The sequence below is a fragment of the Sphaeramia orbicularis genome, chromosome 1 (genome assembly GCF_902148855.1).
Source record: "Sphaeramia orbicularis chromosome 1, fSphaOr1.1, whole genome shotgun sequence".
NCBI classification, from domain to species: domain Eukaryota; kingdom Metazoa; phylum Chordata; class Actinopteri; order Kurtiformes; family Apogonidae; genus Sphaeramia; species Sphaeramia orbicularis.
Genome location: NC_043957.1, coordinates 49,717,655 through 49,741,630, shown reverse-complemented (window position 1 = coordinate 49,741,630; position 23,976 = coordinate 49,717,655). Strand labels below are relative to the sequence as shown.

Below are 23,976 nucleotides of genomic sequence, written 5' to 3'. Positions count from 1 at the left end.
ACTGGGTTAATACTCACACACACACAAAAGAGGAATGCACTCATTACAGTTCTGCATTTTCATTATATCAGTTATATTAGTTTTTATTTCAGTTTAGTTTTAAAGGAGTGATGTTTTGCTTTTTTAAATGGAATTATGCATTTTAAAACATTTCCCTGTGGTCTACATAAACTGTAAATGCTATGCTTGGGTTTGAATTCTTTATTTTTGAGCGCTGGCCCTTTAAATGCACATGAGCCACTTCGCGCCCCACCTCCTCCAGGTTGTCGGCTGTGCTGCTCTGTCCTGTTCAACCAACAACTGAACATAAATCAACATAATTGTAAATCGTAATCAGCTTGAAGTTTGGACATATTTTCAGAATGGACTACAACTGCTGCTGCTGTCAAACAGCTGTAGTGTATTCGGAGGAATGTTCATCGGAAGTCTTGACCTTATACGTGCAAATGTTGCGACTTAACTAGTTATAGATGTAACAAATTAAGCAGAAATTAAAACGGGTTATAGAAATCCACTCCAAAATGAATATAAAGATAGCTTTGCAGCACCTGGAGGGTTCTAATTCAAGCTTTTTGAACTAATAGGGTCACACAAATAAATGTACCAAAGACTAATAAAAGAGGGTTTAGCAAAATACGACCTCTTTAAAACAAGTGTGCAGTAAGAAGAAAGAATTAACACACTTTACTTTTCGTTTTAGTGATTTGGGTTTTCATCTATTATAAAGAAAACCCTGATTTACAGAAGCTGATGAAGGTAGAAGACATGATATCAAATATGATTCACAAAAGCAGCGCTGATTAGCCCATAAAGACCCAGTGTTACTTTATGGCAGTTCCCAAATGAATTTTTCTCTATTTTTAATATTTCTTAAGTGATTTATCACTATTTCTTATGTTATCCTCTGTATTTTGTATTTTTTCAGTGTAAATCATGTATTTTCCTACATTTAATTCACTGATCATGTAGATGTTCATTAAATTTCAGAGTAAATTCTAAGGTTATTATACCAAAACAGAGAAAACTGAAGAAAAAGTGACTTTTTAAGCAAAATATATCATTAACTAAACATAAAATAAGTGTGTCTATCCACTGTCACTGATCCAACTCCATGGGTTTTACAGGCGAATCAATGTTGTAGAAGATGATGGTGTTTCCACATTCACTACAGAGCCTCTGAATCGTCCAAACGGGTCATATCTGATGACCATGAAAAGATGACAAACTTCATTTTACGCCAATTATTTACATGTATTGATAGAATTAGTGGATCAACAGGTATTAAATAGTGTAGATCAATAGATGGTTTTGGTCGATGATGGATTTTTGGGTCTTATGGGTTAAAGGTCATATATTGTGTAAAGCCATTTTATTTTAGCAAACCATGAAACATTAACAGGCAAACAAAAACAATATTGATTTAGGTGCAAATCTGAACAGTTTTAGTTAGTGCTGATTACTCATTGTATTTTTTTTTCCCACTTTTGTGTTTTCATGTTTGCAAGTCAATACTAGTTTTGCTAATACAAGTAAATCAAGTATTAAGTACATTTGCTATACTTGCATTATCATTTCTTCCACTTCTGTTTTATGTGCTTTTCTATTTATTTATTCATTACAAGCTTTAAAAATATTATTTTCTACTTATAGGCAAGTTCCTGAAATTTATGTTTTGTGTCTTTTAAGCCACTGTAACATCTTAGCTGGATTTCTCACAGTGAGAGATGAGGCTAATATGCACTGATAATCCTCCAAAGGTTCAGACTGCACCAAAACCACAGTCGCCAAACCCAAAGCCCTGGGTAGTGTACCTGCATTATTGGCTTTGCAGCGTTTTTCAAGTCTGTTCTATCTCTACGCCTGAGTCTGTCTACTCTGTTTACATACTGTGCTTCATTTATCCACCATGTCAGTCTGTCTGTCTGTCTGAGGGTTAGAAACAGGACGACAATAGACAGGTGACTGGGTGGGGGTGGGGAGGGTGCTCGGTGGATGTTACGCTGCTCTGGGGTCTGTGCTTGACAGATAAAAGGACTTTAAACCCCCGTCCTCACTGGCATTCAGAGGAGCTCAGGGGAAACAGAGGGCATCCTTTTGTCTGTAGCGACCAAAAGGCAGGTGGTGGAGAAAGAAGGACTGAAAATGACTGGCATGTTTTCATCCCGGCCCAGAACGACTACATTTGCACATTTAACTTGAGAATAAACACAGATGTAAAGCAGCAAAAGGTGATTGATCAAAAGGACATGTCTGAACAAATTGTAGAGATTGTACAGTCACGGAAAAAATTATTAGACCACCCCTTGTTTTCTTCAATTTCTTCTTCATTTTAATGCCTGGTACAACTAAAGGTACATTTGCTTGGACAAATATAATGATAACAACTAAAATAGCTCATAAGAGTTTAACTCTTAGGGGTCTGAGCCAATTTTGTCATTTTGGAGTACTTTTGATTTTGCCTTTATATACTATATAAAGAAATGTTTAATATACCCATGTTTGGTATCTTTTTTTTCAGCACAACTTAATCTATCTCATCTGCTTATTATTTTTTCACTTCAACCTACTAGATCAACACAAAAGGACAAAAAACACACAAAAAATATAAAATCCTACTTGAAAAATTTATTTAATTTATTGCATAAATAACACAAAGATGCATTACAAACCTTTTCAAAGACTTTAAAAGTGATTACTGGTTCCAACTACCAGGTCTATAAAATCAAAATTGTAATAAATTAATATATTTCACATAAAAGCATATCTTTACATAAGCGTTTCCTCTGGATTTCTCACCCCCCACCCTCACCGGTAATGCTAATGCAGTTTATGGATTAGAATCCGCAGATTTGGACAGTTTTTTTTCCCATTTGAAAAAGGACAAAAAATGACGACGATATGGTCAGAAATATAACCCCCCCACCACCACCTCATTTTCATACTTTCACTCATGTTTGTTTTCTCCGGGTTCAAACCGTCATATCTCCGGTTGTATTTGTTCTATCAACATCAAATAAAAAGTAGGAGTGTTTCAAGTCCGCACTTTCAAATGCAGTTCTCCCCAGTGGTCTACGTGACCGATTTTCGATGCTTCAACGTGTTGAATATGTCATGTGATTGAGTCATGGGGCCGAGACCGTGGACCCCGTCTGTGGAAGGGTTAATTTCAGAGTTGATATCCAGCTATTTTCCATGTTTTTCTTGATAATAACCAAAATCACTTCAGTTCTTACATCAATATCTATGTCATTGTACTGACAAAAACAGTGCTTTTAGGCCTTTCATATTTTCTTTTCTGTCTGTTTTAGTCACATGATACACACAGGAGTTAGTACTTGATTGCATAACCATTGTTTTTGATGGCTTTTGATGGTCTAATAATTTTTTCCTCAACTGTAGGTGGAAGCATTCTTAAATCCCACATGGTTTTACACAAGGTCTCTCTTGTGTACTATCCCACTTTTCTTTCACTCACATTACTCTCCTATCTCGGTCACCTTTCACTGAGGCTAATTTCTTGGCCGTGGTAGTTGTATAGTGACAGACCTGCACACAGAGAAAACATGCAATTTGTAACTAGAGCACAATTGAACTCTATGTATAAATAATCAGTGTGCATTCCCAGACTCCTCCGTGCAAACCTCTATTGTGGTTCTACTTCTTGGTGGGTCCTGAAGTAACACCCCACCATAAATCCAGCTCTGTGTGTGTGTGTGTTTTTGGGTATGTGTATGCAGTCTGGACTCTTGCCAGGATCAGGCCTCTATTGTTACTCTATTTGTCTGACTCTTCCTCCCACTGATCTTTACGGTTGCCCTGTTGGCACTGACTTCCTTGTCCAACACCATGTCTGTACTAAATACCAGAGAGTGAATGTGATTGAAAGTTGTCCAGAAATCCTTTTTTCAGCATCAGCTGTGTGTAGCATCCATCAACTTTTAAATAAACTCAAGCTCTGACATTTCTAATTATTGTCAAATAACTGAGAGCAACATTACAGAGAAAAGAGAAAGAACGTATACTTTATTATGTATCTGCAAATAATAGAAATACTGACTCTTAAATAAAATATTAATGAATCACAAACTAAAATAGAAATGACTGAGAATTACTAAAATAGAAAATATAGAGAAATATGTTTAGATTTAATTTTTCAGTTTATTTGTCTCAAAGGAAATACACTGACATACATATAGTGTCACTTTTTTATGTTTGGTTGCGCATGTGTTGTAATGAAAAATATGTTTTAAAATGGTATGATGTTTTAGTCTTTAATTATGTGATATTTTTTCTGACCTTTCTGAATCTCACCTTTGACACCTCACAAAAAATATTTCCCTAGATTTAGATCCCTTGAAAAAAAAAAGTTACAAATAAACTACTTCATCTAAACTAAATTAACAAACTCCCAAAAGTTAATTCACCTGTGAGACAATGATGTGATAAATTTGGAAGTGGTTATTACTTAACAATAGTGTGATTTACAATTAGATTAAAGCTACCAGTGTGACACTAACTAACATTAACTAAATCAGGCTACTAGTCAAAACCAGTGACATTCATTTATTAAAAATAGACCAAATATTTTATGTGTTTTGAACATAAACTGAAAGGCTTTTGACATAAGGTTAATATGACTAATATTAACTACTATCATAAACTAGTAATTCAGAATAAATTGACACTATAAGCCTAGAGCTACAACTTTACTAATGATTTAACCATTGTTAAGGACAGCCACATTGGCAGAGCAAAGTCAAGGGGGGAGCCACTTTTAATATATCACTCCGTGCGTTTACATAACAGCTTTTATTCCTGGTTTAATCTGATTAAAGGTTAGATCCTATTTAAGATGCCCATGTAAACACCTTATTCCAGTTGAAAAAGAATAGTTTGGATTAAATTTAAACCTGAATAAAGTCACTGGTTTAACCCCCTTTTAATTCTGATCTAAATTATTCCTCGGACATGTAAACCCTTTATTCCGTTTGGACTTTATTCCTGCAATTTTGCACATTCTCGTCTTGTCCTGTCATGATGACGCTAGTGATGGGACTTTTGGCTCTTTGAAGCGAGCCATTCAATCAGGAGCCGTTCACTGAAAAGAGCTGTTCAAAAGACTGGCTCTTTTATGGTTTTTGCATTATTTTGAAACACCAGTGTTTTAATTACTAAATAAGGTACATGTGATGATTGACATTACATTTTAAAGGTGTTTAATTGGTGCGGCAGTAAATATTATCTTACCGTAAAAAAGAATAGTTAGTTCAAATGTGTGGGCTAAATACATGACATGAGAGGTGACATTAGGCAAATGTTGGAATTTGACAAGAAACATCACGGTACATTATGTGGACTAGTCTGTAGCCTAAAAATGAAGAAGAAAATAAAACATTTTCTTATGAAATAACATTTTTCTTTGGCTCATTATTCACAGGTGGTCACTCACTCATTCTCAAACTTTTCTCTGGTTTCGACCAGTGTTCCAGCTCCGTCTCCTCCAGTATGCTCACCTCACGCTTCAAACTGTTGTTTTTTGCTAACTTCTCTCCATGAGACATGCACAAGCACTCTTTTTTTCTGCTCAAACATTCTCCTCCTGCCCAGTGCCTCCCCAGTGACGCTAAATTGACAGGCAATCGGACACTCCCTCCTTAAAAAAAAAAAATTAAATAAATAGAAATAAATGAATGGCTCTTTACAAAGACTCGGTTCCCATCGTTCATTTCAAAGAGCCGTTCAAAAGATTCGATTCGTTCGCGAACGTCACATCACTAGATGATGCACACATTCTGCGGTGGCGGAAGAATATACACTGCAGTATAGTCAATCCAAACAGTTCCAGTGGGCTATTCTGATGGGATCTACCGGCCTCTAAAATCCTGTATCAATAGTTCTCCACTTGTGTTTTTATTAATTCATTTGTCATGCACTAATGAGTTCGATAAGTGGCCAAATCAGTTTGCACTGCAGTGCACCGATTGCCTTGTTCTCGCAGCCCTTCCGTTAGCTTAGCTTAGCCTAGTTTAGCATAATCACTTCATTCCTATGGTCAGATGTAGCCAGGGTTTTATAGGTGATTTGTAGTATTTTATGAGTGATTTTGTGAAATTCAATTCTCCCTAATCGTTACTTTAGTCCGGTGGGGTCAATATGATCACAAATTGAGGCTCAAATCATGGCCATGTGACTTACTGCAGTAAGAAAATCTTGGGAAATAAAAACTAATGCAAAGCTAAAACGGTAAAGCAAAGCTAATTTAGCGCATGCATCCCTTCCAACAAAAACATTTTCCAACTTCCGTCAACACAACAGTCCGAAGATTGTATGACTGCTGTAAGTTGCGGATCTAAAGAAATAATTAGGGAGAATCGAATTTCAGAAAATCACTTACAAAAGACAACAAATCACCTTTAAAAAACTGGCTACATGTGACCATGGGAATGCAGTGACTATGCTAAGCTAAGCTAACAGAAGGGCTGTGAGAACAAGGCAACGTGAGCACTGCAGCGCAAACCCTTTTACTCACTTATCTACCTTATTAATACCTCGTGTAAACCTTTATTCGGATTTAACATTTCCATGTAAACAGAAGAGAAAATACTTTAGTTCCGAATTAATTTCTTCTGGAAAAATAAATTGGATTTAAAAAAAAAAAAAAAAAAAACCATCATGTAACCGTACCCACTATGTCAAATCACCCAGAAAAATGAGCATTTCTACAAGTAAAAAGGAGAAACAACACAGCTAATACTTTTTCAATTAATATCACACATTATTTACCTTAATACTGGGATGAACGGAAGTGGGCATGCATGTCCTCGACTTTCTTCATGTTGTATTTGTAGTTTATTGTCCGTTTTTGATCAGAAATCGGTCCATTTCGTGTCCTGTGTATATCAAGCTAGCTATCAGAAGATGAGAGCTCGCGCTGCTATCTGCACTGCCAACACAGAGGAGCGTAAACAATGACGGAAGCGCACTATGTTGCCATGTTTGACAGTTACCCCCTTCTTGAAAACATTCATTGAGATGAAAGGATACATTTAATGTGGGAGTTTGCATGTTTGTCACGTAGTGTTAGTTGTACATTTATAGCAGAATATTATTTTAGTATTGGCTGTGTTATCATATTGTTCTAAGTTACCACACAAGCCGCGAGCCGCACGCGCAGGAACCGTGCAGTATGACTGTCAAGTGTGTGGATTAAAGCTAGCAAAGGTAAATGTTCTCAACACTAGTAACATCAGCTACATTAAGTTAGTGGCTCCAGCAACTACTCTGCTACTCTGACACTACAGTTTATGGAAACTATATTTATCTCTTTTACCTGAAGTACTGGAATATTTCATTTTTAGGTTGAATATGAGTGATTTTAATTCTTAACTAAAAGTAGCTAATATTAGCTAGTATTAGCAAACAAGCTAATAATAATAGCCTATAACTACACCTTTTTGCTGGATAACAGTCACCAAATAACATTGATATTATGATGTAATGGTGTGATAAGAATGGCAGAGGTCACTGTTTAACAATAGTGTGACAAATAAACAAGAAAACTGAGTTATCAAAGTGTCAAACAGTGAGTTTGCCAACACTAGCTACCATTAGCCACATCAAGCTAGGGGTCAAAACAGGGTCTTGAGCCTGTTAATGTGGCCAGTGTTAGCTCGTGTTAGGACAATGGACATTTGTCATGAGCAGTAGGAGTGTATGGGGCTGAATCCTCTATCAGCTCATCTTTAAGAGTACTGGCTGGGCAGAATGTGATGAAAACAAGCTTTATACATAAGTGAAGAGAGATAAATTGATGTGTCCCAGAGGTCTGAATTCTTGGCCTCTGTCTTTGCAAAGTGGTGGGTTGTCTGTTCCGCCCCCTCTTTTTGAGTGCTTATCAGCTGCTCTATCATCAGAAACCAGGAACATCCCTCTGCTAATGCCACATTTTGCATGCACACACATGCACACACCTTATTCTTCAGGTGTACTCTCAGCCCTTTGGCGTTGAGTTCAGACAAAGCTGTCTGTATTTAGATGAAGGTTAAAGGAGGGCAGGATAAGAGGGATGACAGCTCTCTTCCTGTCCTGAGTCAAGAATGGGAAAATGAAACAGTTGATTCAGCCGTTCGTGTGAGTCTGTCCCTGAAGCTGATGTTGTCTAAATATAATGCTTCAACTGGGATCGATTAGAAGCTTATGTTTCTCTGTTGTACTGCAATAGAGATAGATTTTGACAAAAACCAAAGCAGCATTATAATAATACAGAGTTGTGTGTTTTACTTTTGCCAATACTTGTCTATTAAAGCATACTTACCAAGGGCAATGTTAGAAGTCTTCCCTAACCCATTGTTTCCAACCCTACAGAGCCCTCATTGTATTTCGGGGAACCTGAGTATGTTGTGGATGAGAGTTCAGGCTACGTTGAGGTAAAGGTCTGGAGAACCGGGACTGATCTGTCCAAGACCGCAACCGTCACCGTTCGCTCCAGGAAGAGTGACCCTGTCTCTGCAGAAGGTACCATCCGATCATCTGACAGCATTGAGTCATGATGTTAAATCACAGTCTAACCTTCAGACTTTATCTTTGTGTTGCAGCTGGATTGGACTATGTAGGCATCAGCCGCAATCTGGACTTTGCCCCTGGAGTGACGATGCAGACATTTAGGGTGACCATCCTGGATGACCTGGGTCAGCCAGAGCTAGAGGGACCAGAGACCTTTGATCTGGTTTTACGGATGCCCATGAATGCAGTTTTGGGGGAACCTAGCAAGACCACCATCACCATCAATGACACCATCACTGACTGTGAGTGTCACACAAATTACAATCATTTATGACAATACCCACAGTGATTTATGTTTTAAAACTGGTGTGAATATGAATCTTTTCATAGTTATTTTTAAATAACCTACATGACATATACTTACATATTGGCTCTCTAGTAATGTTTATAAAAACACCAACTAAAGGTTCAATATGGAAGGTGGTACTTGCATAAAGTTTGTGTAGAAGTCTGTTTTGTGCTTGGAGCTGGCTGTTTTTAAACTTGATTTCCTCCCTAATCACTATCTTGGGTACCCATGTTCCTGATAACAGACTTGAGTTGAATTATTTGAAGAAACCCTTATGTTTGCTCCTAAATTCTTTAATGTCTACAGCTGCAATAGTGTGCAATACTAGCATCGGATGAATAAAAAAAGACATGAGGATGCTCCCCAAAAATAGCTGATCTTCTTATTCATGTTCTATGGGATGGTGAGGCATTTGTCAATGTCCAGCTCTGGATAGATCACCTTGAGCCCATTGCTTAAATAAAAATAAAAGATGACATTCAGTTAAGGCAATATTCACCACATTATTCAGAATATTGCAATTCTGCTATGAGCACATGTGTAAAACTCAATCTTTAGCTACAGTCCAAACTGACGCATGTTTCATTGTCATATCATTATACTATGAAGGCATCCTACCAAATATTACTGGATTGCTTACAAACAGGGGTTCAACATGTCTTGTGCTGCTTCCACATGGTTAAGCCCAAGCATAAGCCCAATATAAGATAGTTTTCTCTCATTAAATATTATACATTATATATAATGCATATTATACATGCATATGCATATTATACAAACATTTGTATTAATATGTGCATGTATATATATATATATATATATATACACACACACACACACACACACATTAAAACACAATTAGCTCAAGCAGTGTGTACACTATGTACTAGACTAATATGATAAGTACAATGAATATACATGAATATGACTGTTGTCTTTTGGTCTTTCAGTGCCAAAGGTTCAGTTTAAGGAGAAAAGCTATAAAGTGGATGAATCTGATGGAGAAGTAGCAGCCATCATTTATCGCAGTGGAGACATTAACCTGAAGTCGACGGTACGCTGTTACACTCGCCAAGGCTCTGCTCAGGTCATGATGGATTACACCGAAAGGCCCAACACCGACGCATCAGTCATCACTTTCCTACCAGGTGGGATGTAGCTCTTACACTTTCATATCTGCATAATACATAACCTGTTCTTGTTTTTCGTGTTCGATACAGCCTTCTGCATGTTTATTCCACAGGTGAGAGCGAGAAGCCATGTGTGGTCAGTCTGGTGGACGACTCCATCCATGAGGACGATGAGGAGTTTCGCCTGGTGCTGGGAATGCCAAAGAGCAAGTCTCCATATGGAGCCTCGGTGGGGGAACAGAAGGAAGCGCTGGTCACTGTGACCGATGACAAAGACAGTATGTGTGTTTTTGACATGAATAATGTTTAATGAAATATTAGTGAAAACACTACAAGTAAAAGTTCTGCATTCAATACCTGAGGATGAATAGAAGTAGTCATTGTGCAGAATTAACCAGTAATTTTATAATAGTGAAACACTGGTCCCTTACAGTGTTGTTATGTTACTATTATATGTAATGTTTTTAAATTTACTTCTATATAAACATATGTTAGAGATGATTAGGGCTGAACTTGTTGAAGCTTCCATATACAGTCACAGAAAAAAATCATTAGACCACCCCTTGTTTTCTTCACTTTCTAGTTCATTTTAATGTCTGGTACAACTAAAGATACATTTGTTTGGACAAATATAATGAAAAGAACAAAAATAGCTCACAAAAGTTTAATTTAAGAGCTGATATCTGGACATTTTTCATGGTTTTCTTGGTAATAACCAAAATCAGTTAAGTACTTACATCAATATCTATGGCATTGTACTGACAAAAACAGTGCTTTTAGGCATTACATGTTTTCTTTTCTGTCTATTCTACTCACATGATACACACAGGAGTTAGTACTTGATTGCATAACCATTGTTTTTGATGACTTTTGATGGTCTAATAATTTTTTCTGCAACTGTATACTAGACCATATCTTTGTAGTGTCACTGTTACATGAGAACCATGTATCTCTAAAGAGACTCAAAAAACAGTCTCTAAAAAGCTTCGGAGAGCTCACGAAAACCAGGCCTATTTTCAGTTTTGGATCAGTGGGATTTACAGTTAATCAAGAGACTTTTGAGTTTAGTTAATTCAACCCATAAAGACACAGGACTGTTTTTGTGATGACATCCAAATGGATTTTTCTCAACAATTAAGCGTTACCAAGCGATTCATCACCATTCATTATAATACTATCAACTGCATTTTTCCAGTGAAAATCATGTATTTTCCTATATTTACTGACCATGTAGTTATTAATAAAAGCTCAGATTATAAATAGAGGGAGTTGAAAAAAACTTGACTTTTTCAGCAAAATATAACATTAATTATACATAAAAACAAGCTTCTTCAACCACTACCATTTATTAAACTACATGTGTTTTAATGATGAATCAATGTTGCAGAAGATGACAGTGTTTCCACAGTCATGACAGAAACAAAAAAGACATCTGACACTGATGAAAAGATGACCAAATGCATTTTAGCTGAATTATTTCACTGTATTGCTGCGATTGGTGGTTAAAAATTTGTGAAATATTTTGGATCAGTAGTTGCTTTTGGGTTTTTGAGGGTTAAGAAGGAGAAGTACACTGATGGCAGTTTATGAAAGAACACTTTATGTGGTGATGGGGTTGAAAAATTGTAATTTGAGAGAAATAAAAGAAAGAATGTAGAGGAGAAAAAAGTACAGTTGCACTTATAGTACATTTATACCTTGGTTATACTGAACCCATAAATACCCAGTGCTACTTTTGTGTCACTTCCCAGATGAAATGTTCTCTATATTTAACCTTTTTTAAATGATTTATCACCATTTATTATAATATTATCCTCTGTATTTTGCATTTTATCAGTATGAATCGGGTATTTAATTTACTGATCATGAAGATGTTCATTAAAGCTCAAATTAAAGTTGAGGGTTATTATATCAAAAACAGAAAATGGGAGAAAAAGTGACTTTTTCAGTAAAATATATCATTAACTGAACATAAACCAAGCATCTCCATCTGCTTTCATTGATCCAACTCCATGGGTTTTACTGGTGAATCAATGTTGTAGAAGATGACAGTATCTCCATGGTAACTACAGAGCCTCTGAACATCCAAATGGGTCATATCTGATGACAATGAAAAGAAGATAAACTGCATTTTACACCAATTATTTACATGGATTGGTGGGATTAGTGAATCAACAGGTATTAAACAGTTTAGATCAGTAGATGCTTTTGGTTGCTGATGGATGTTTGGGTTTTTATGGGTTAAAGCGTTTCCCTCATTTGCAGTTCTTAAGTGCAGTACTTCACATAAAGTATGTAGTAGTTATATTTCATCACTGCCAATATCAGTACAACAGCAGACATTTAACCCTGTTTCCTATTAACTTTGCTGTATTTTATGTAACCCCTGTTTTTGAGGTACATTTGTGTTAAAAACATGTTTTCTAATTTGTTTTCTCCTGCAGAGTCCATCATCCGTTTCTCTGAGATCAAGTTTAGTGTGCGTGAACCCCAGGTTAAAGGAAACCTGGCAATTGTGAAGATACCTATCCTGCGTCTTGGTGACACCTCAAAGGTGTCAGTGGTGAGGGTGCACACCAAGGATGGCTCTGCAACCTCTGGAGAGGACTACAACCCACTGTCAGAGGGTAAAAGCATGGCTTCAAATGTACCTCTTGGTTGGTATATAAATCCACAGGAGGGGGTCTTTACGTGTCTCACTCATCCGTCCATGTGTGTTAGATGTGGAGTTTAAGGAGGGCGAGAAGGAGCACTTTGTGGAGATTGAGATCCTGTACGACGGCCAGAGAGAGATGCGAGAGGCCTTCACCGTCCACATGAAGCCAGACGACAACATGGTGGCCGAAGTGCAGGTGAGACAAAAAACCCACATGTCACTCACATGCAGACACACAAACCCAAATAAACCACCGGTCCTGTACGTGCACAGGTACAGTATTGCATTCCAACACACGTGAGCATGCGCCGTGTCATGTCAGTATGTGTTAAAATAGCCACGCAGCAGCTGGCGTTGCTGTCAGCGCGACTGAACCACAGTTTTATAAAAAGCTTGTCCCTCTGGAACGAGATGCTGCAGGGAATGTCCCATCAGAAACAAACAGTAGATGGACCTATAAACAGAACTGTGACATTCTCCCCATACAGACTCCATTAGGCATGAACTGCTTCGTGGACAGAAATAAGTTACCTCCAGCTAAATTGTTTTACCCTTTAACTGCAGATGAAAGAGGGATTAACTGAACAACATAACGTGCAGTCTAACCCTGTACCAAAGATAAACCCGAGCCTAACTCTAACCCCGACCCCAGAAAACATTTATATTTTTAAACACAGATGATAGCATTAAATATTTTAGGTTAATTGAAGATGAAAATGAAACTATAAGATCAGTCTAGATTTCTTGAAATAAGAAAAATATGCAGCTTTAGAAAACTTAGAAAACTCTTTAAAGGATTGGTATAGCAATCATTCCAATCTCTTAGCCTTTTTGCTCTTTTTCCTTTGTTAATTTGACTGCATGATCTGAAAACTGGACTTAAACTGGATTAAATAAAGGGATTCCCACAGAATCCTGAAGTTTCCTGCAAACCTAAACAAACATAACTAAACAAAGTCATTCGTTTTACTTTCTTTTTACTTCTTACTTATGTCATTAGCCTCATCATTAGCTTGAGATGACAGACATTATACTGAAGAGAATTAACACTGACATTTTTAAAAAGACATTTTTTTTAAAAAAGACATTTTTAAAGTAAATTTTGTTTGCAAAATATAAACTGAAAAGTGCCCTCTTTCATTGACATGAAAAATAAATAAATTGGTTCTTAATTAATAAATGAACCATTCATCAACAAAAAATAATTACTTAGCTACTCAAACTCATTTTGAATAATATAAAAGAAAATGTTCTTAAAATGTTACCAAAGTTTAAACAAGATGATTGACAATAAAACTTTTATAAGAATGTATTTATTATGTTTTATATTTTAGCATTAATTCTCATTATTTATTTTGTATTCAGTACATGATTACTTATTTAATGTATTTTCCCAAAAAAATTTCAAGTACCCCCTGGGCTTCTTCCAAGTACCGCTTGGGGTACGCATACCCCACTTTGGGAACCCCTGGTTTAAACGAAGATCTAACAATGACTTTCCTGTTGTCACCAGATGAACAAAGCCATTGTATACATTGAAGAGATGGACAGTGTGGCGGACGTTACCTTCCCTGCTGTGCCTCAGGTGGTTTCCCTGCTCATGTATGACGACACAGCTAAAACCAAAGACAAGCCCCACCCACCCAATGGATATCCTGTTGTGTGTGTGACGGTGAGTTGGATGCAGCTGACATCCACATATCATTAACTTCTTCTATTTGTACACCCACTCCCCCCCACCCCCCAAAGGCGAGGCAAGGGGTATTGTTTTGGTTTGTTTCTATATTGGTTTGTTAATACTTTAGCAGCAAAACTATTGGTTGAATTCATACCAAATTGGTTTTTGATTACCAGTGACCCAGAATAGCTGTCACTACGTTTTAGGAAAAGTAGGTCAAAGTTCAAATTTTTTTATGAATTTTTAAAATCTTTTTTCTCCCATTTACTTATAATGGCCGAAATTTGTCTATGCTGTCTATGTCTATGATGACATCAGCACATGCATAGACATGATGACATCAGCTGAATCGATGCTAAAATAAACTACAAAAGGTGCGAGGGCGAGGTTTGTTTTGCCCGGCACCACTTGTTTTGTATTTTGTTTTTAGAAATAATACTCTCCATCATCTGAAAAAAAAAGATCAATATGCACCTTAAGTCTGTTCTACACAGTCTTTCTACCTGTGTACCTGTCTTCTGTTGTTTTCTTTATTTTTTTTATCAGACATGTAAATATATAACCCCCGCCACTCCTGTTTCCATTTCACTGCACTGGATATACTGTGAATATATTGTTTATTTTCCTACTTAAGATCTTTTTTTAATCAGTGCCCTAATTTTATGTTTACACTGCACTGTTTTCACTGGTTATACTGTGTATATATTGCTTATGTTTTCTATTTAGATCTTTTTTAATAAGTGCCCTGTCTTTTATACATCTTCAAGTCATGCTGCTCATATGTGCCTTAAATTGCCCCCTGAGAATGAATAAAGTTTTCTGAATCTGTCATCTCCTTCAGGCCTGCAACCCAAAGTATCATGACTTTGACAAAACCGGTTCCATCTGCGCTGTGGAGAACATCAATGACACTCTGACCCAGTACCGCTGGCTGGTCAGCGCCCCCACCGGCTCTGACGGAGTGACCAGCCCCATGAGGGAGGTGGACACCAACACTTTCTTTACCAACACCAAATCCATCACCTTGGATTCGATTTACTTCCAGGCCGGCTCCAGGGTTCAGTGTGCAGCCCGGGCCTTCAATGCCAACGGAGACGCGGGTCTGGAGCTGTCCAGCCCCATCACTGTGATCAGCAAAGACGAAGGTGAGGGGAGACGCTCACCATCTCCAAAGAGAGGGTGTTTGACCTTTCTTAGATCAGGTAGATGAAGAGGGTGAAGAGAGAGTAGGGGGATGACAATAGACCTGAACTCAGGCCCCTTCAATCAGGCCTATGTGGGCTGAACCCCCACAGCCCCCCATCCGAGGGGCAGTTTTTACCCTGTGTCCATCCTATCCCACTCCCCCAATGACCTGCACCAAAACTGTTTAAATGCACTATTAGGGACTGTCGTGGAATAACCTCATATGCACTTTATTTACTACACATTTACTGTTTTTTTTATTTTTTACAGGACTTGACCAATAAGTTACCTCAGCTATCAATAGTTTATTTTATTTTGTTTTAACATGTAACTGTTAATGTGTGGCTGGATGGATGTGTAATTTATATTTATGTGGGAAAACACATTTTTCTCATTAAATGATTGTGAAAATGTAATTTATTCATGACAGGTAAAATGTAACTTGGATTCAAAGGTGATCACTAATGTGTATAAATAGGAATAAAAAGAGGAATGTGTCTGAAAACGAGATTATTCTAATTTAGTAGACAAGTGTATGTGAGAACATGCAATAACAACATTCTGTTCAATTCAGTTTGCTTGAACCAAAGGTCAAAGGGCAGAGGATGTTGTATACATTACGCATATGTGATTTATAAGAACAAGATTTTATATATTTTATAACCTGAAGTTGAACTGAATGAAGTAGGACTGTGTGAGGAAATCAGCAGGATTAGGTTCATTTTGGAGGCGATCGGTCTAACCTGTGGTCCTCTTTGCAGGTATGTGTCAGCCTCGGATCCCAGATACTGTTGGAGCTGAACCCTTCTCGGCTAAGATCCGCTACACCGGCTCAGATGACCCGGACTTCCCCAATCTTATCAAACTGACTGTCAACATGCCCCATATGGATGGTGAGCAGTAAAAAAAAAAAAAAACACAACACCTGCTCATTAACCCTTAAACAACGGCAGTCTCTCCGGCGCTACATTTTGCACTTTGCAGCATTCAGATTACTGTAACTCCTAAACTGTTTATGCTATCCACAAAATTCAAACGGCATCAGAAAGCTGAGATTCCGAGCTTTCCAACACTATATAACACTTTACAGCGGCAATGTTAGCTTCTATTACAAGTAGAAAGGAACGGCTTCAGACACTTCCACACAGGCTAAAAAGCGCCTGGAAATAACAAAAAATATGAAGCCATAATATGGATACTGAATGTTCAAGACCAAAAAGCATAATTGAGCGAATGTAAAATAGTTGAAAGTTTATTTCTGCAATCTTAAAAAAATTTGTTATGGACATTTACATTTAATTTCTGATAATAAATATACTAAAAACTTCAAGTCTGTTTTTTTATTTTTTTTATTTTTTTTTTACCAAAACACACTGTTTTAAGCATTTATTATTTATATTAATGATAATTAATGGCAATATATTGAAAGTTAAGTTCTTCCTGAAAACAAAGGTGCAAAACTGGCAAAAAACACATTTTCTGACATTTTTATTGCAAAGAAAACATGAAGACACTTAGGCGGCCTGTCATAATGGCAGTCTTAAAAGCATTAAAGTGTTTTGATTTCAGGTGTAACAAGAAGAGCCTATTGTTTCTCGACAGGTATGTTACCAGTCATCTCCACGAGACCCCTGTCCAACTTCGAGCTGACCCTGAGTCCCGATGGTACACGTGTGGGAAACCACCGCTGCTCCAACCTGCTGGACTTCAACGAGATCCAAACGGGACACGGCTTCATCACCGACGCCACCAAGAACCCTGAGATCATTGGCGAAACGTCTCCGTACCAGTACAGTATGACCATGCGCTCAGCCAACTCCCTGCGCTTTTACCGGAACCTCAACTTAGAGGCCTGTCTTTGGGAGTTCACCAGCTACTACGACATGTCAGAGCTGCTGAATGACTGCGGAGGCTCCATCGGCACTGACGGACAGGTATGACCAGCAGTATTCAAAAGTTTGGATCTTATTATGTACTTTTGCTTTCACATTCACTTAGAAACTACTGGATAAATCCTTGCTTTTGTTTAGTTTTCTTTAGTTTATTGTTAGTTTTAGTCTTTTTTCATCAGAATTAGAATTCTTTAATAATTCCAGACGGAAATTATTGGGTGTTAAAGTTGCTCCATTCAAATATAATAAAAGTAGCAGGAAAGAAATGATCAATACAACAAAAAAGAAAAAATATACATCTATTATATATGTAAAGCTCTAAATATACAAACATACATAGCTCTGAAGACATATACCAAATATAAATATTAAAACTCTCTATTAAGACACAATTAGAACAGCAATTTGTATAATATATGCAAGATATTATTAATATGGTAATTAAGGAAATATACATAAATAAGTAGACATATTAGGTATTCATCAGCGGTGGGATTCAAAAAGATGTTACATAATAAAAACTCAAAATATCGCAATAACGCAAAATATCACATCATATAGAAAATGAATGTCAAGTCACTGGTTTTGGGTGCATTCTGTTAGCTTAGGTTATCTTACCACATAGATTTCCATACATTTCCACTAGCAAATACTCACTCTTTATCTCTTTTACTGCGGAGCTTACACAAAATTTTCACAACTTTTAACCTGTATCCACTGGACCCCCTGCAAATACTGGGCCCCATGAATTTGTCATGTTTACCCCGCTTCATGGCACCCCAGCTCCCAGTGGTGAAGGACCAAACAGAGGCAGATCTGCTGCAGGAACATGGAAACTCATTGTCTTCATCCTTTCCATTTAGGTTCTGAACCTGGTCCAGTCCTACGTCACCCTGCGCGTTCCTCTCTTCGTGTCATACGTTTTCCACTCACCGGTAGCCGTGGGGGGTTGGCAGCACTTTGACCTGCAGTCGGAGCTCAAACTCACCTTTGTGTACGATACAGCGATTCTGTGGCAGGACGGCATCGGGAGCCCACCTGAGGCTGAGCTTCAAGGTACGTAGTCAGACCAACGGTGCTGCGTTTTGTACGTTACTGAAGGAAGTATGAAAGCATGTCAACATCAGTGTGAGACGTCTGTGTGTGTTCGTACAGGAGCGATGTACCCCACCAGTATGAGGATAAACGAGGAGGGTCGTCTGGTGGTCAACTTCAAGACCGAGGCTCGCTTCAGGGGACAGTTTGTTATGTCTCATCCAGGTATGGGAGTGGTCTACACACACACACTCACACACACACACACACCCTTTACACATTTAACCCACCCAGTGAGGTCATTCTGTACAGCAGCTGCTATTGGATTACCCAATGGCCCACATCCTGTCTACATCTATTTCTGGAGCCCCACATTAGGGGTCCTTCCTGTGTGAAAGTGCCAGAGGTCATTTCAGCAAATGTCAAAATGACCCTGTAGGGTTTACCGTTGGAATGAACAATGTAAAACTGGGGTGTCAAACTCACTTTCGTTCAGGGGCCACATACAGCCTAATGTGATATGAAGTGGGCCGCACCAGTAAAATTATATAAATGATAGAATAAGAACTTATAAATAATGTCAACTCCAAAGTTTTCTCTAGGTTTATGAGTGAAAAAAAGAATTTAGTCTGATATGTGTAGGATTTTTGAGCTACTGTTGGGATCTGACATAGGAATTTAGGATAAGTAGAAGGATGGGGTAAGGGGGCGGGAGATTATAAATTAAACTTCATCCTGCTCCTTTTCGAATGCTTTCCTTTCTTTTATATAAATGTTTTGTGGTTCAGTTTTAACGTTATATTCGAAATAAATAAACAAGCAAACAAAAAAAGTCAAATTCCATACTGAAAATGTTTACGTCTACGAACTGTACTTGAACATAACATGAACAAATATGAACAACCTGAAAATTCTTTTAAAAAGGAGTGCAATTTTAACAATATTACACCTTAGTTTATAATTTATACATGTGTATCACAACTTACAAATCACAGTGGATCTACAAATACACAAAGCATTTAGTAACAGGCAGAATATTGGTAAGATTACACACACTACTCTTATAACATTTCAGGTTCTTCATATTTTGCTCTGGTTATTCACATTTTTTGTAAAAATGTCTGTAAATGTAAACATTTTTGTGTAATTTTACTTTTTTATAACTAAAACAAAGAGAAAGATTTGCAGTTTTTATTATTTATAGCTTATTATGATAGTATTTTACTGGTCTGACCCACTTTAGATTGATATGACGTAAAATGATTTTAACATCCTTGATTGTTAATGTCTTCAGTGCAATTTTTTGCATTTCACAAAATCATCCCACGGGCCGGATTGAACCCTTTGACGGGCCGGTTTTGGACCCCGTGCCACATGTTTGACACCTATGACGTAAAAGGTCACTCTATAAATAAAAATAGTACTTTTGGTTTTGCACATTTAAGACTTAGGACTGTGTCTTTTCAGGGACAAGTGTGTCGTCCATGGTGATGTGTGCTGACCACCCCGGGCTGACGTTCACCCTCGCCCTGGTCAGGACTGAACCCACGTACAACCAGCCCATGCAGCAGTGGAGTATTGTCTCAGACTTTGCCGTGAGTTCACATTATCCTGAAGTGAATTAACCCTTTACAGGTCACTCATAGAAATACTGTGAAATTCAAAATTTTATCCTTAGTGTGTTATTGGAGGACATAACCAGACTTTATTACTTTTGTGAAATTTTTCAAAATTTTTTATTGTTATGTAGAAAGTCATGGTTAATCACATATTTGGTTCCTTACCCATAAGTGGCAAAAAAAAAAAAATCCAAGAAGTATATGTAAAATATACAAGATAAAAACACATGTAAGGTGAAAAGAACCTCACTTTTAGAACATTAGACAAACATAAGTGCTGATCCAGACCCCTGTCCACATCCACATTATCCCGTTGAACTTCATTCCTTACATTAGTACCATTACTTCATGGTACCTAACAAAGCAGGTCCACTCACTGTTCATGCAGAGGTGGACCTGACAGACCCTGTAGACCACATTGGACCTGAAATTGTTGACTCACTGTCCTCACTGTAAATGTTGCTGCCACTGTTTTGTAATGCATGTGGAAATCACCAAAAATAGTCACTTGCCAGATAAAGGGTTGAAATAATCTCATGTTACACAACCTGAATGACCTGTTGTTTATTTGTGTGATGTGTAGGTGCGTGATTACTCTGGAACCTACACAGTGAAGTTAGTCCCCTGCATTGCTTCACCCAACGGCGAGTTCAGCATCCCTCCCATCTGCCACCCACGAGAGCCTCTCACCTTTGACATGGACATACGTTTCCAGCAGGTAAAACTGGTTTAGTTTCCACTCAGCTTTTTTCGTTTGGGCTGCCAGATTAAAAAAAATTGTCAGAAAGATGACTTATATCAGGGGTTAGGGATGGGAATCAAGAACCAGTTCTTTTTGAGAACCGGTTCCCAATGGTTTGATTCCTTGGAATCGTTTGCCTGCCTGCTTAACAATTCTGCTTATCGATTCTGCCTTTGTTGCGCGTGTGTGATGACGTCACGCGTCTGCTGCATTGTTTATGGTCAGAATACAGCCAACATGGCTTTGAGGCAGAAACGCTCCAAAAAGACGACACCAGGTCCACTTGTAACACTTGCAAAGCATCCATTTCTTCAAAAGGGGGAAATTCCTCCAATATATTCAAACATTTTTCCACATAGCATGTGACTCATTTACGGGAATACCACGTATTTGATGCGCTACTCGCTTGTCAATCCAGCAGCAGGGCAAACATTTGGCCGGTTCTGGTGTGGGCAACAAATATCCTGCCCCCTCAAATAAACATTTACGAAGGTTGAGGAAAGGAAATTAGGCGCACAACAACGGGAGACATAGAGGAATTAGTAAAGCGTCTTAAATTTCACTTTCACTGTACGCCCCCCCCCCCAAACCAGGCCCGGTGTCATCTCTTATTATTTTTTGTGTATACTGTGTATGTTATATTTTCCGTGCAGAGATGGAAATATAAAAGACAGTTGATGCAAACACACCCATTTGTACTCTTTTATTCCCTCACCCAATGAGAATTGATAAGAGAATCGAATTGATAAGCAAAATCAATAATGAAATTGGAATCATTAAATTCTTATCGATTCCCATCCCTATCAGGGGTGCCAAACATGCAGCCCGTGGGCCAAAACCGGCCACCCAGAAGGTTCCAATCTGGCCCACAAGATGAATTTGGGAAGTGCAAAAATGACATTGAACATATTAATAATCAATGATGTTGAATTCCTTTTATTGCAGGAGCCACATACAGACCAATGTGATCTCAAGTAAAATAATAACATAATAACCTATAAATAATGACAACTCTGAATTTTTCTTTGTTTTGGTGCCAAAAAATAACATTAAATCAGGAAAATATTTACATTTATATACTATCCTTTAACAATAAAATGTGAATAACCTGAACAAATATGAACAGCCTGAAATGTCTAAAGAAAATTAAGTGCAATTTGAACAATATTCGGCCTGTTACTAAATGTTTGTGTATTTGTAGATCCACTGTAATCTGTCGTAATATAAAAGATGTAATATTGTAGAAATTGTTATTTTAGTTTCAAATTCCAAAGTCCAAAATTTTAACAATATTATGCCTGTTACCAAATGTTTGTGACATTGTGTGAAATGCACATGTATAAATGGTAAGTTGAGGCATAATATTATTAAAATTGCCCTTACTTTTTTTTTTTAGGTTATTCACATCTTTTTGTGCATGTAAATATTTTCATAATTTAATGGGGTTTTTTTTCCACATTAAAACAAAGAGAAACATTTTGTCATTATTTATAGGTTATTATGATGTTATTTTACTGGTCTGGTACATTTGAGATCAAATTGGGCTGAATGTGCCCCCTGAAATAAAATGAGTTTGACACCCCTGATTTACATATAACGTACATACCAGACATGAATCACTAAATAAAACAAATACTATTTAGGACTTTAGCAGATATACACATCTAATGACTAAAAATATTTAAAAGGTAACTTTACAATATGGAATGAAAGTTGAAATATGTGGAAATAACTTTAACCCATAAAGATCCAGTGCTACTTTTATGACAGTTCCCAAATGATTATTTATTCTCTCTCTCTATTTAACCTTTCTTAAATGATTTATCACCATTTATTTAATATTATCCTCTGTATTTTACTTTATTTCAGTGAAAATCATATATTTTCCTATATTTAATTTACTGATCATGTAGATATTCATAAAAACTCAGATTAAAGTTGAGGCTAGAATATTTAGCTAGAAAAGTTGACTTTTCTAGCTAAATATTCCAATAACTGAACATAAACCAGTGTCTCCATCCACAGTCATTTATTAAAACTCCATGGGTTTTACTGGTGAATTAATGTTGTAGAAGATGATGGTGTTTCCATGTTCACCACGGAGCCTCTGAACATCCAAATCATCATATCTGATGACCATGAAAAGACGTCAAACTGTATTTTACACCAATTATTTATATGTATTGATAGGATTAATGGATCAACAGGTATTAAACAGTTTATGTCAGTGGATGCTTTTGGTCCCCAGTGGATGTTTGGGTCTTTATGGGTTAAAACAACCACAGTATGACTGAGTTCCAGATAGTTTCTTGAGTTGACTTCGATGACAACACTCCCTCTTTTTCTACCTGTGCTGAAAATCTCTTAGCTGAATCAGCTGCCTCCTCTGTTCGCTGTATTTGAACCCTGGTTTCATCCTCCAGGTGAGCGACCCTGTAGCAGCAGAGTTCAGCCTCAACACTCAGATGTTCCTGTTGTCCAAGAAGGAGCTGTGGCTGTCTGACGGCTCCATGGGCTTCGGAGAAGGAAGTGACACTGCTTTTTCAGAGGGTATTACAACACTGCCACCCCGTGGATGTTAGTGGACATTACTTTGAGTGAAGAAAACCAAGTCCCACATACATTTCCTCTGTCCTTCAGGCTCTACTATCTATGGTCGTGTGATGGTGGACCCGGTCCAGAACCTGGGGGATTCCTTCTCTTGTAGTATTGAGAAGGTTTTCCTCTGCACCGGAGCCGATGGCTACGTTCCCAAGTACAACCCGACCAACAAGGAGTACGGCTGCCTGGCAGACTCTCCTTCTCTGCTCTACAGGTTTAAGATACTGGTGAGTTGAACTGCTCGGAGGGAAACATCTAAAGCCCATAATATTGTATTGGTGTAAATGTTCTGATATGTGTGTGTGTGTTCTTCATCGATAGGACAAAGCTCAACCGGAGACACAGGCCACAGCGTTTGGGGACGTTGCCTTTAAAGCCACATTGGCTCAGGACACACCTGGAGCTTTACCTTTGGTCAAACAGCCTGGAACTGATGGATTCACACTCTCCTCATCTCCTCTGTTCCACGTCTGTACATTTTTAAATAAATATTATTTCGCCTTACTCTGAGAACATACATACTGACTTCAATAATGCACTAAGTTTACAAATTTGCACTGCATTCAATCACCTACTCTCTCATTCAT

The 23,976-nt window shown here is 37.6% G+C and overlaps 1 protein-coding gene across 1 annotated transcript in view; it reads left to right on the top strand.

Moving 5' to 3' along the window:
• frem3 (Fras1 related extracellular matrix 3) overlaps positions 1-23,976 on the top strand; it is a 54,746-nt gene that overhangs the window by 28,018 nt on the left and 2,752 nt on the right. Inside the window, exons 7-23 of the mRNA XM_030140714.1 lie at positions 8,365-8,514; positions 8,595-8,804; positions 9,802-9,999; positions 10,095-10,259; positions 12,426-12,608; positions 12,703-12,833; positions 14,151-14,309; positions 15,157-15,460; positions 16,262-16,393; positions 17,103-17,434; positions 18,256-18,448; positions 18,548-18,652; positions 19,895-20,022; positions 20,630-20,764; positions 23,212-23,338; positions 23,429-23,616; positions 23,711-23,857. Of these exons, the coding sequence (XP_029996574.1) occupies positions 8,365-8,514; positions 8,595-8,804; positions 9,802-9,999; positions 10,095-10,259; positions 12,426-12,608; positions 12,703-12,833; positions 14,151-14,309; positions 15,157-15,460; positions 16,262-16,393; positions 17,103-17,434; positions 18,256-18,448; positions 18,548-18,652; positions 19,895-20,022; positions 20,630-20,764; positions 23,212-23,338; positions 23,429-23,616; positions 23,711-23,857 (2,987 nt within the window). The remainder of the gene's footprint in view (positions 1-8,364; positions 8,515-8,594; positions 8,805-9,801; positions 10,000-10,094; positions 10,260-12,425; positions 12,609-12,702; positions 12,834-14,150; positions 14,310-15,156; positions 15,461-16,261; positions 16,394-17,102; positions 17,435-18,255; positions 18,449-18,547; positions 18,653-19,894; positions 20,023-20,629; positions 20,765-23,211; positions 23,339-23,428; positions 23,617-23,710; positions 23,858-23,976) is intronic.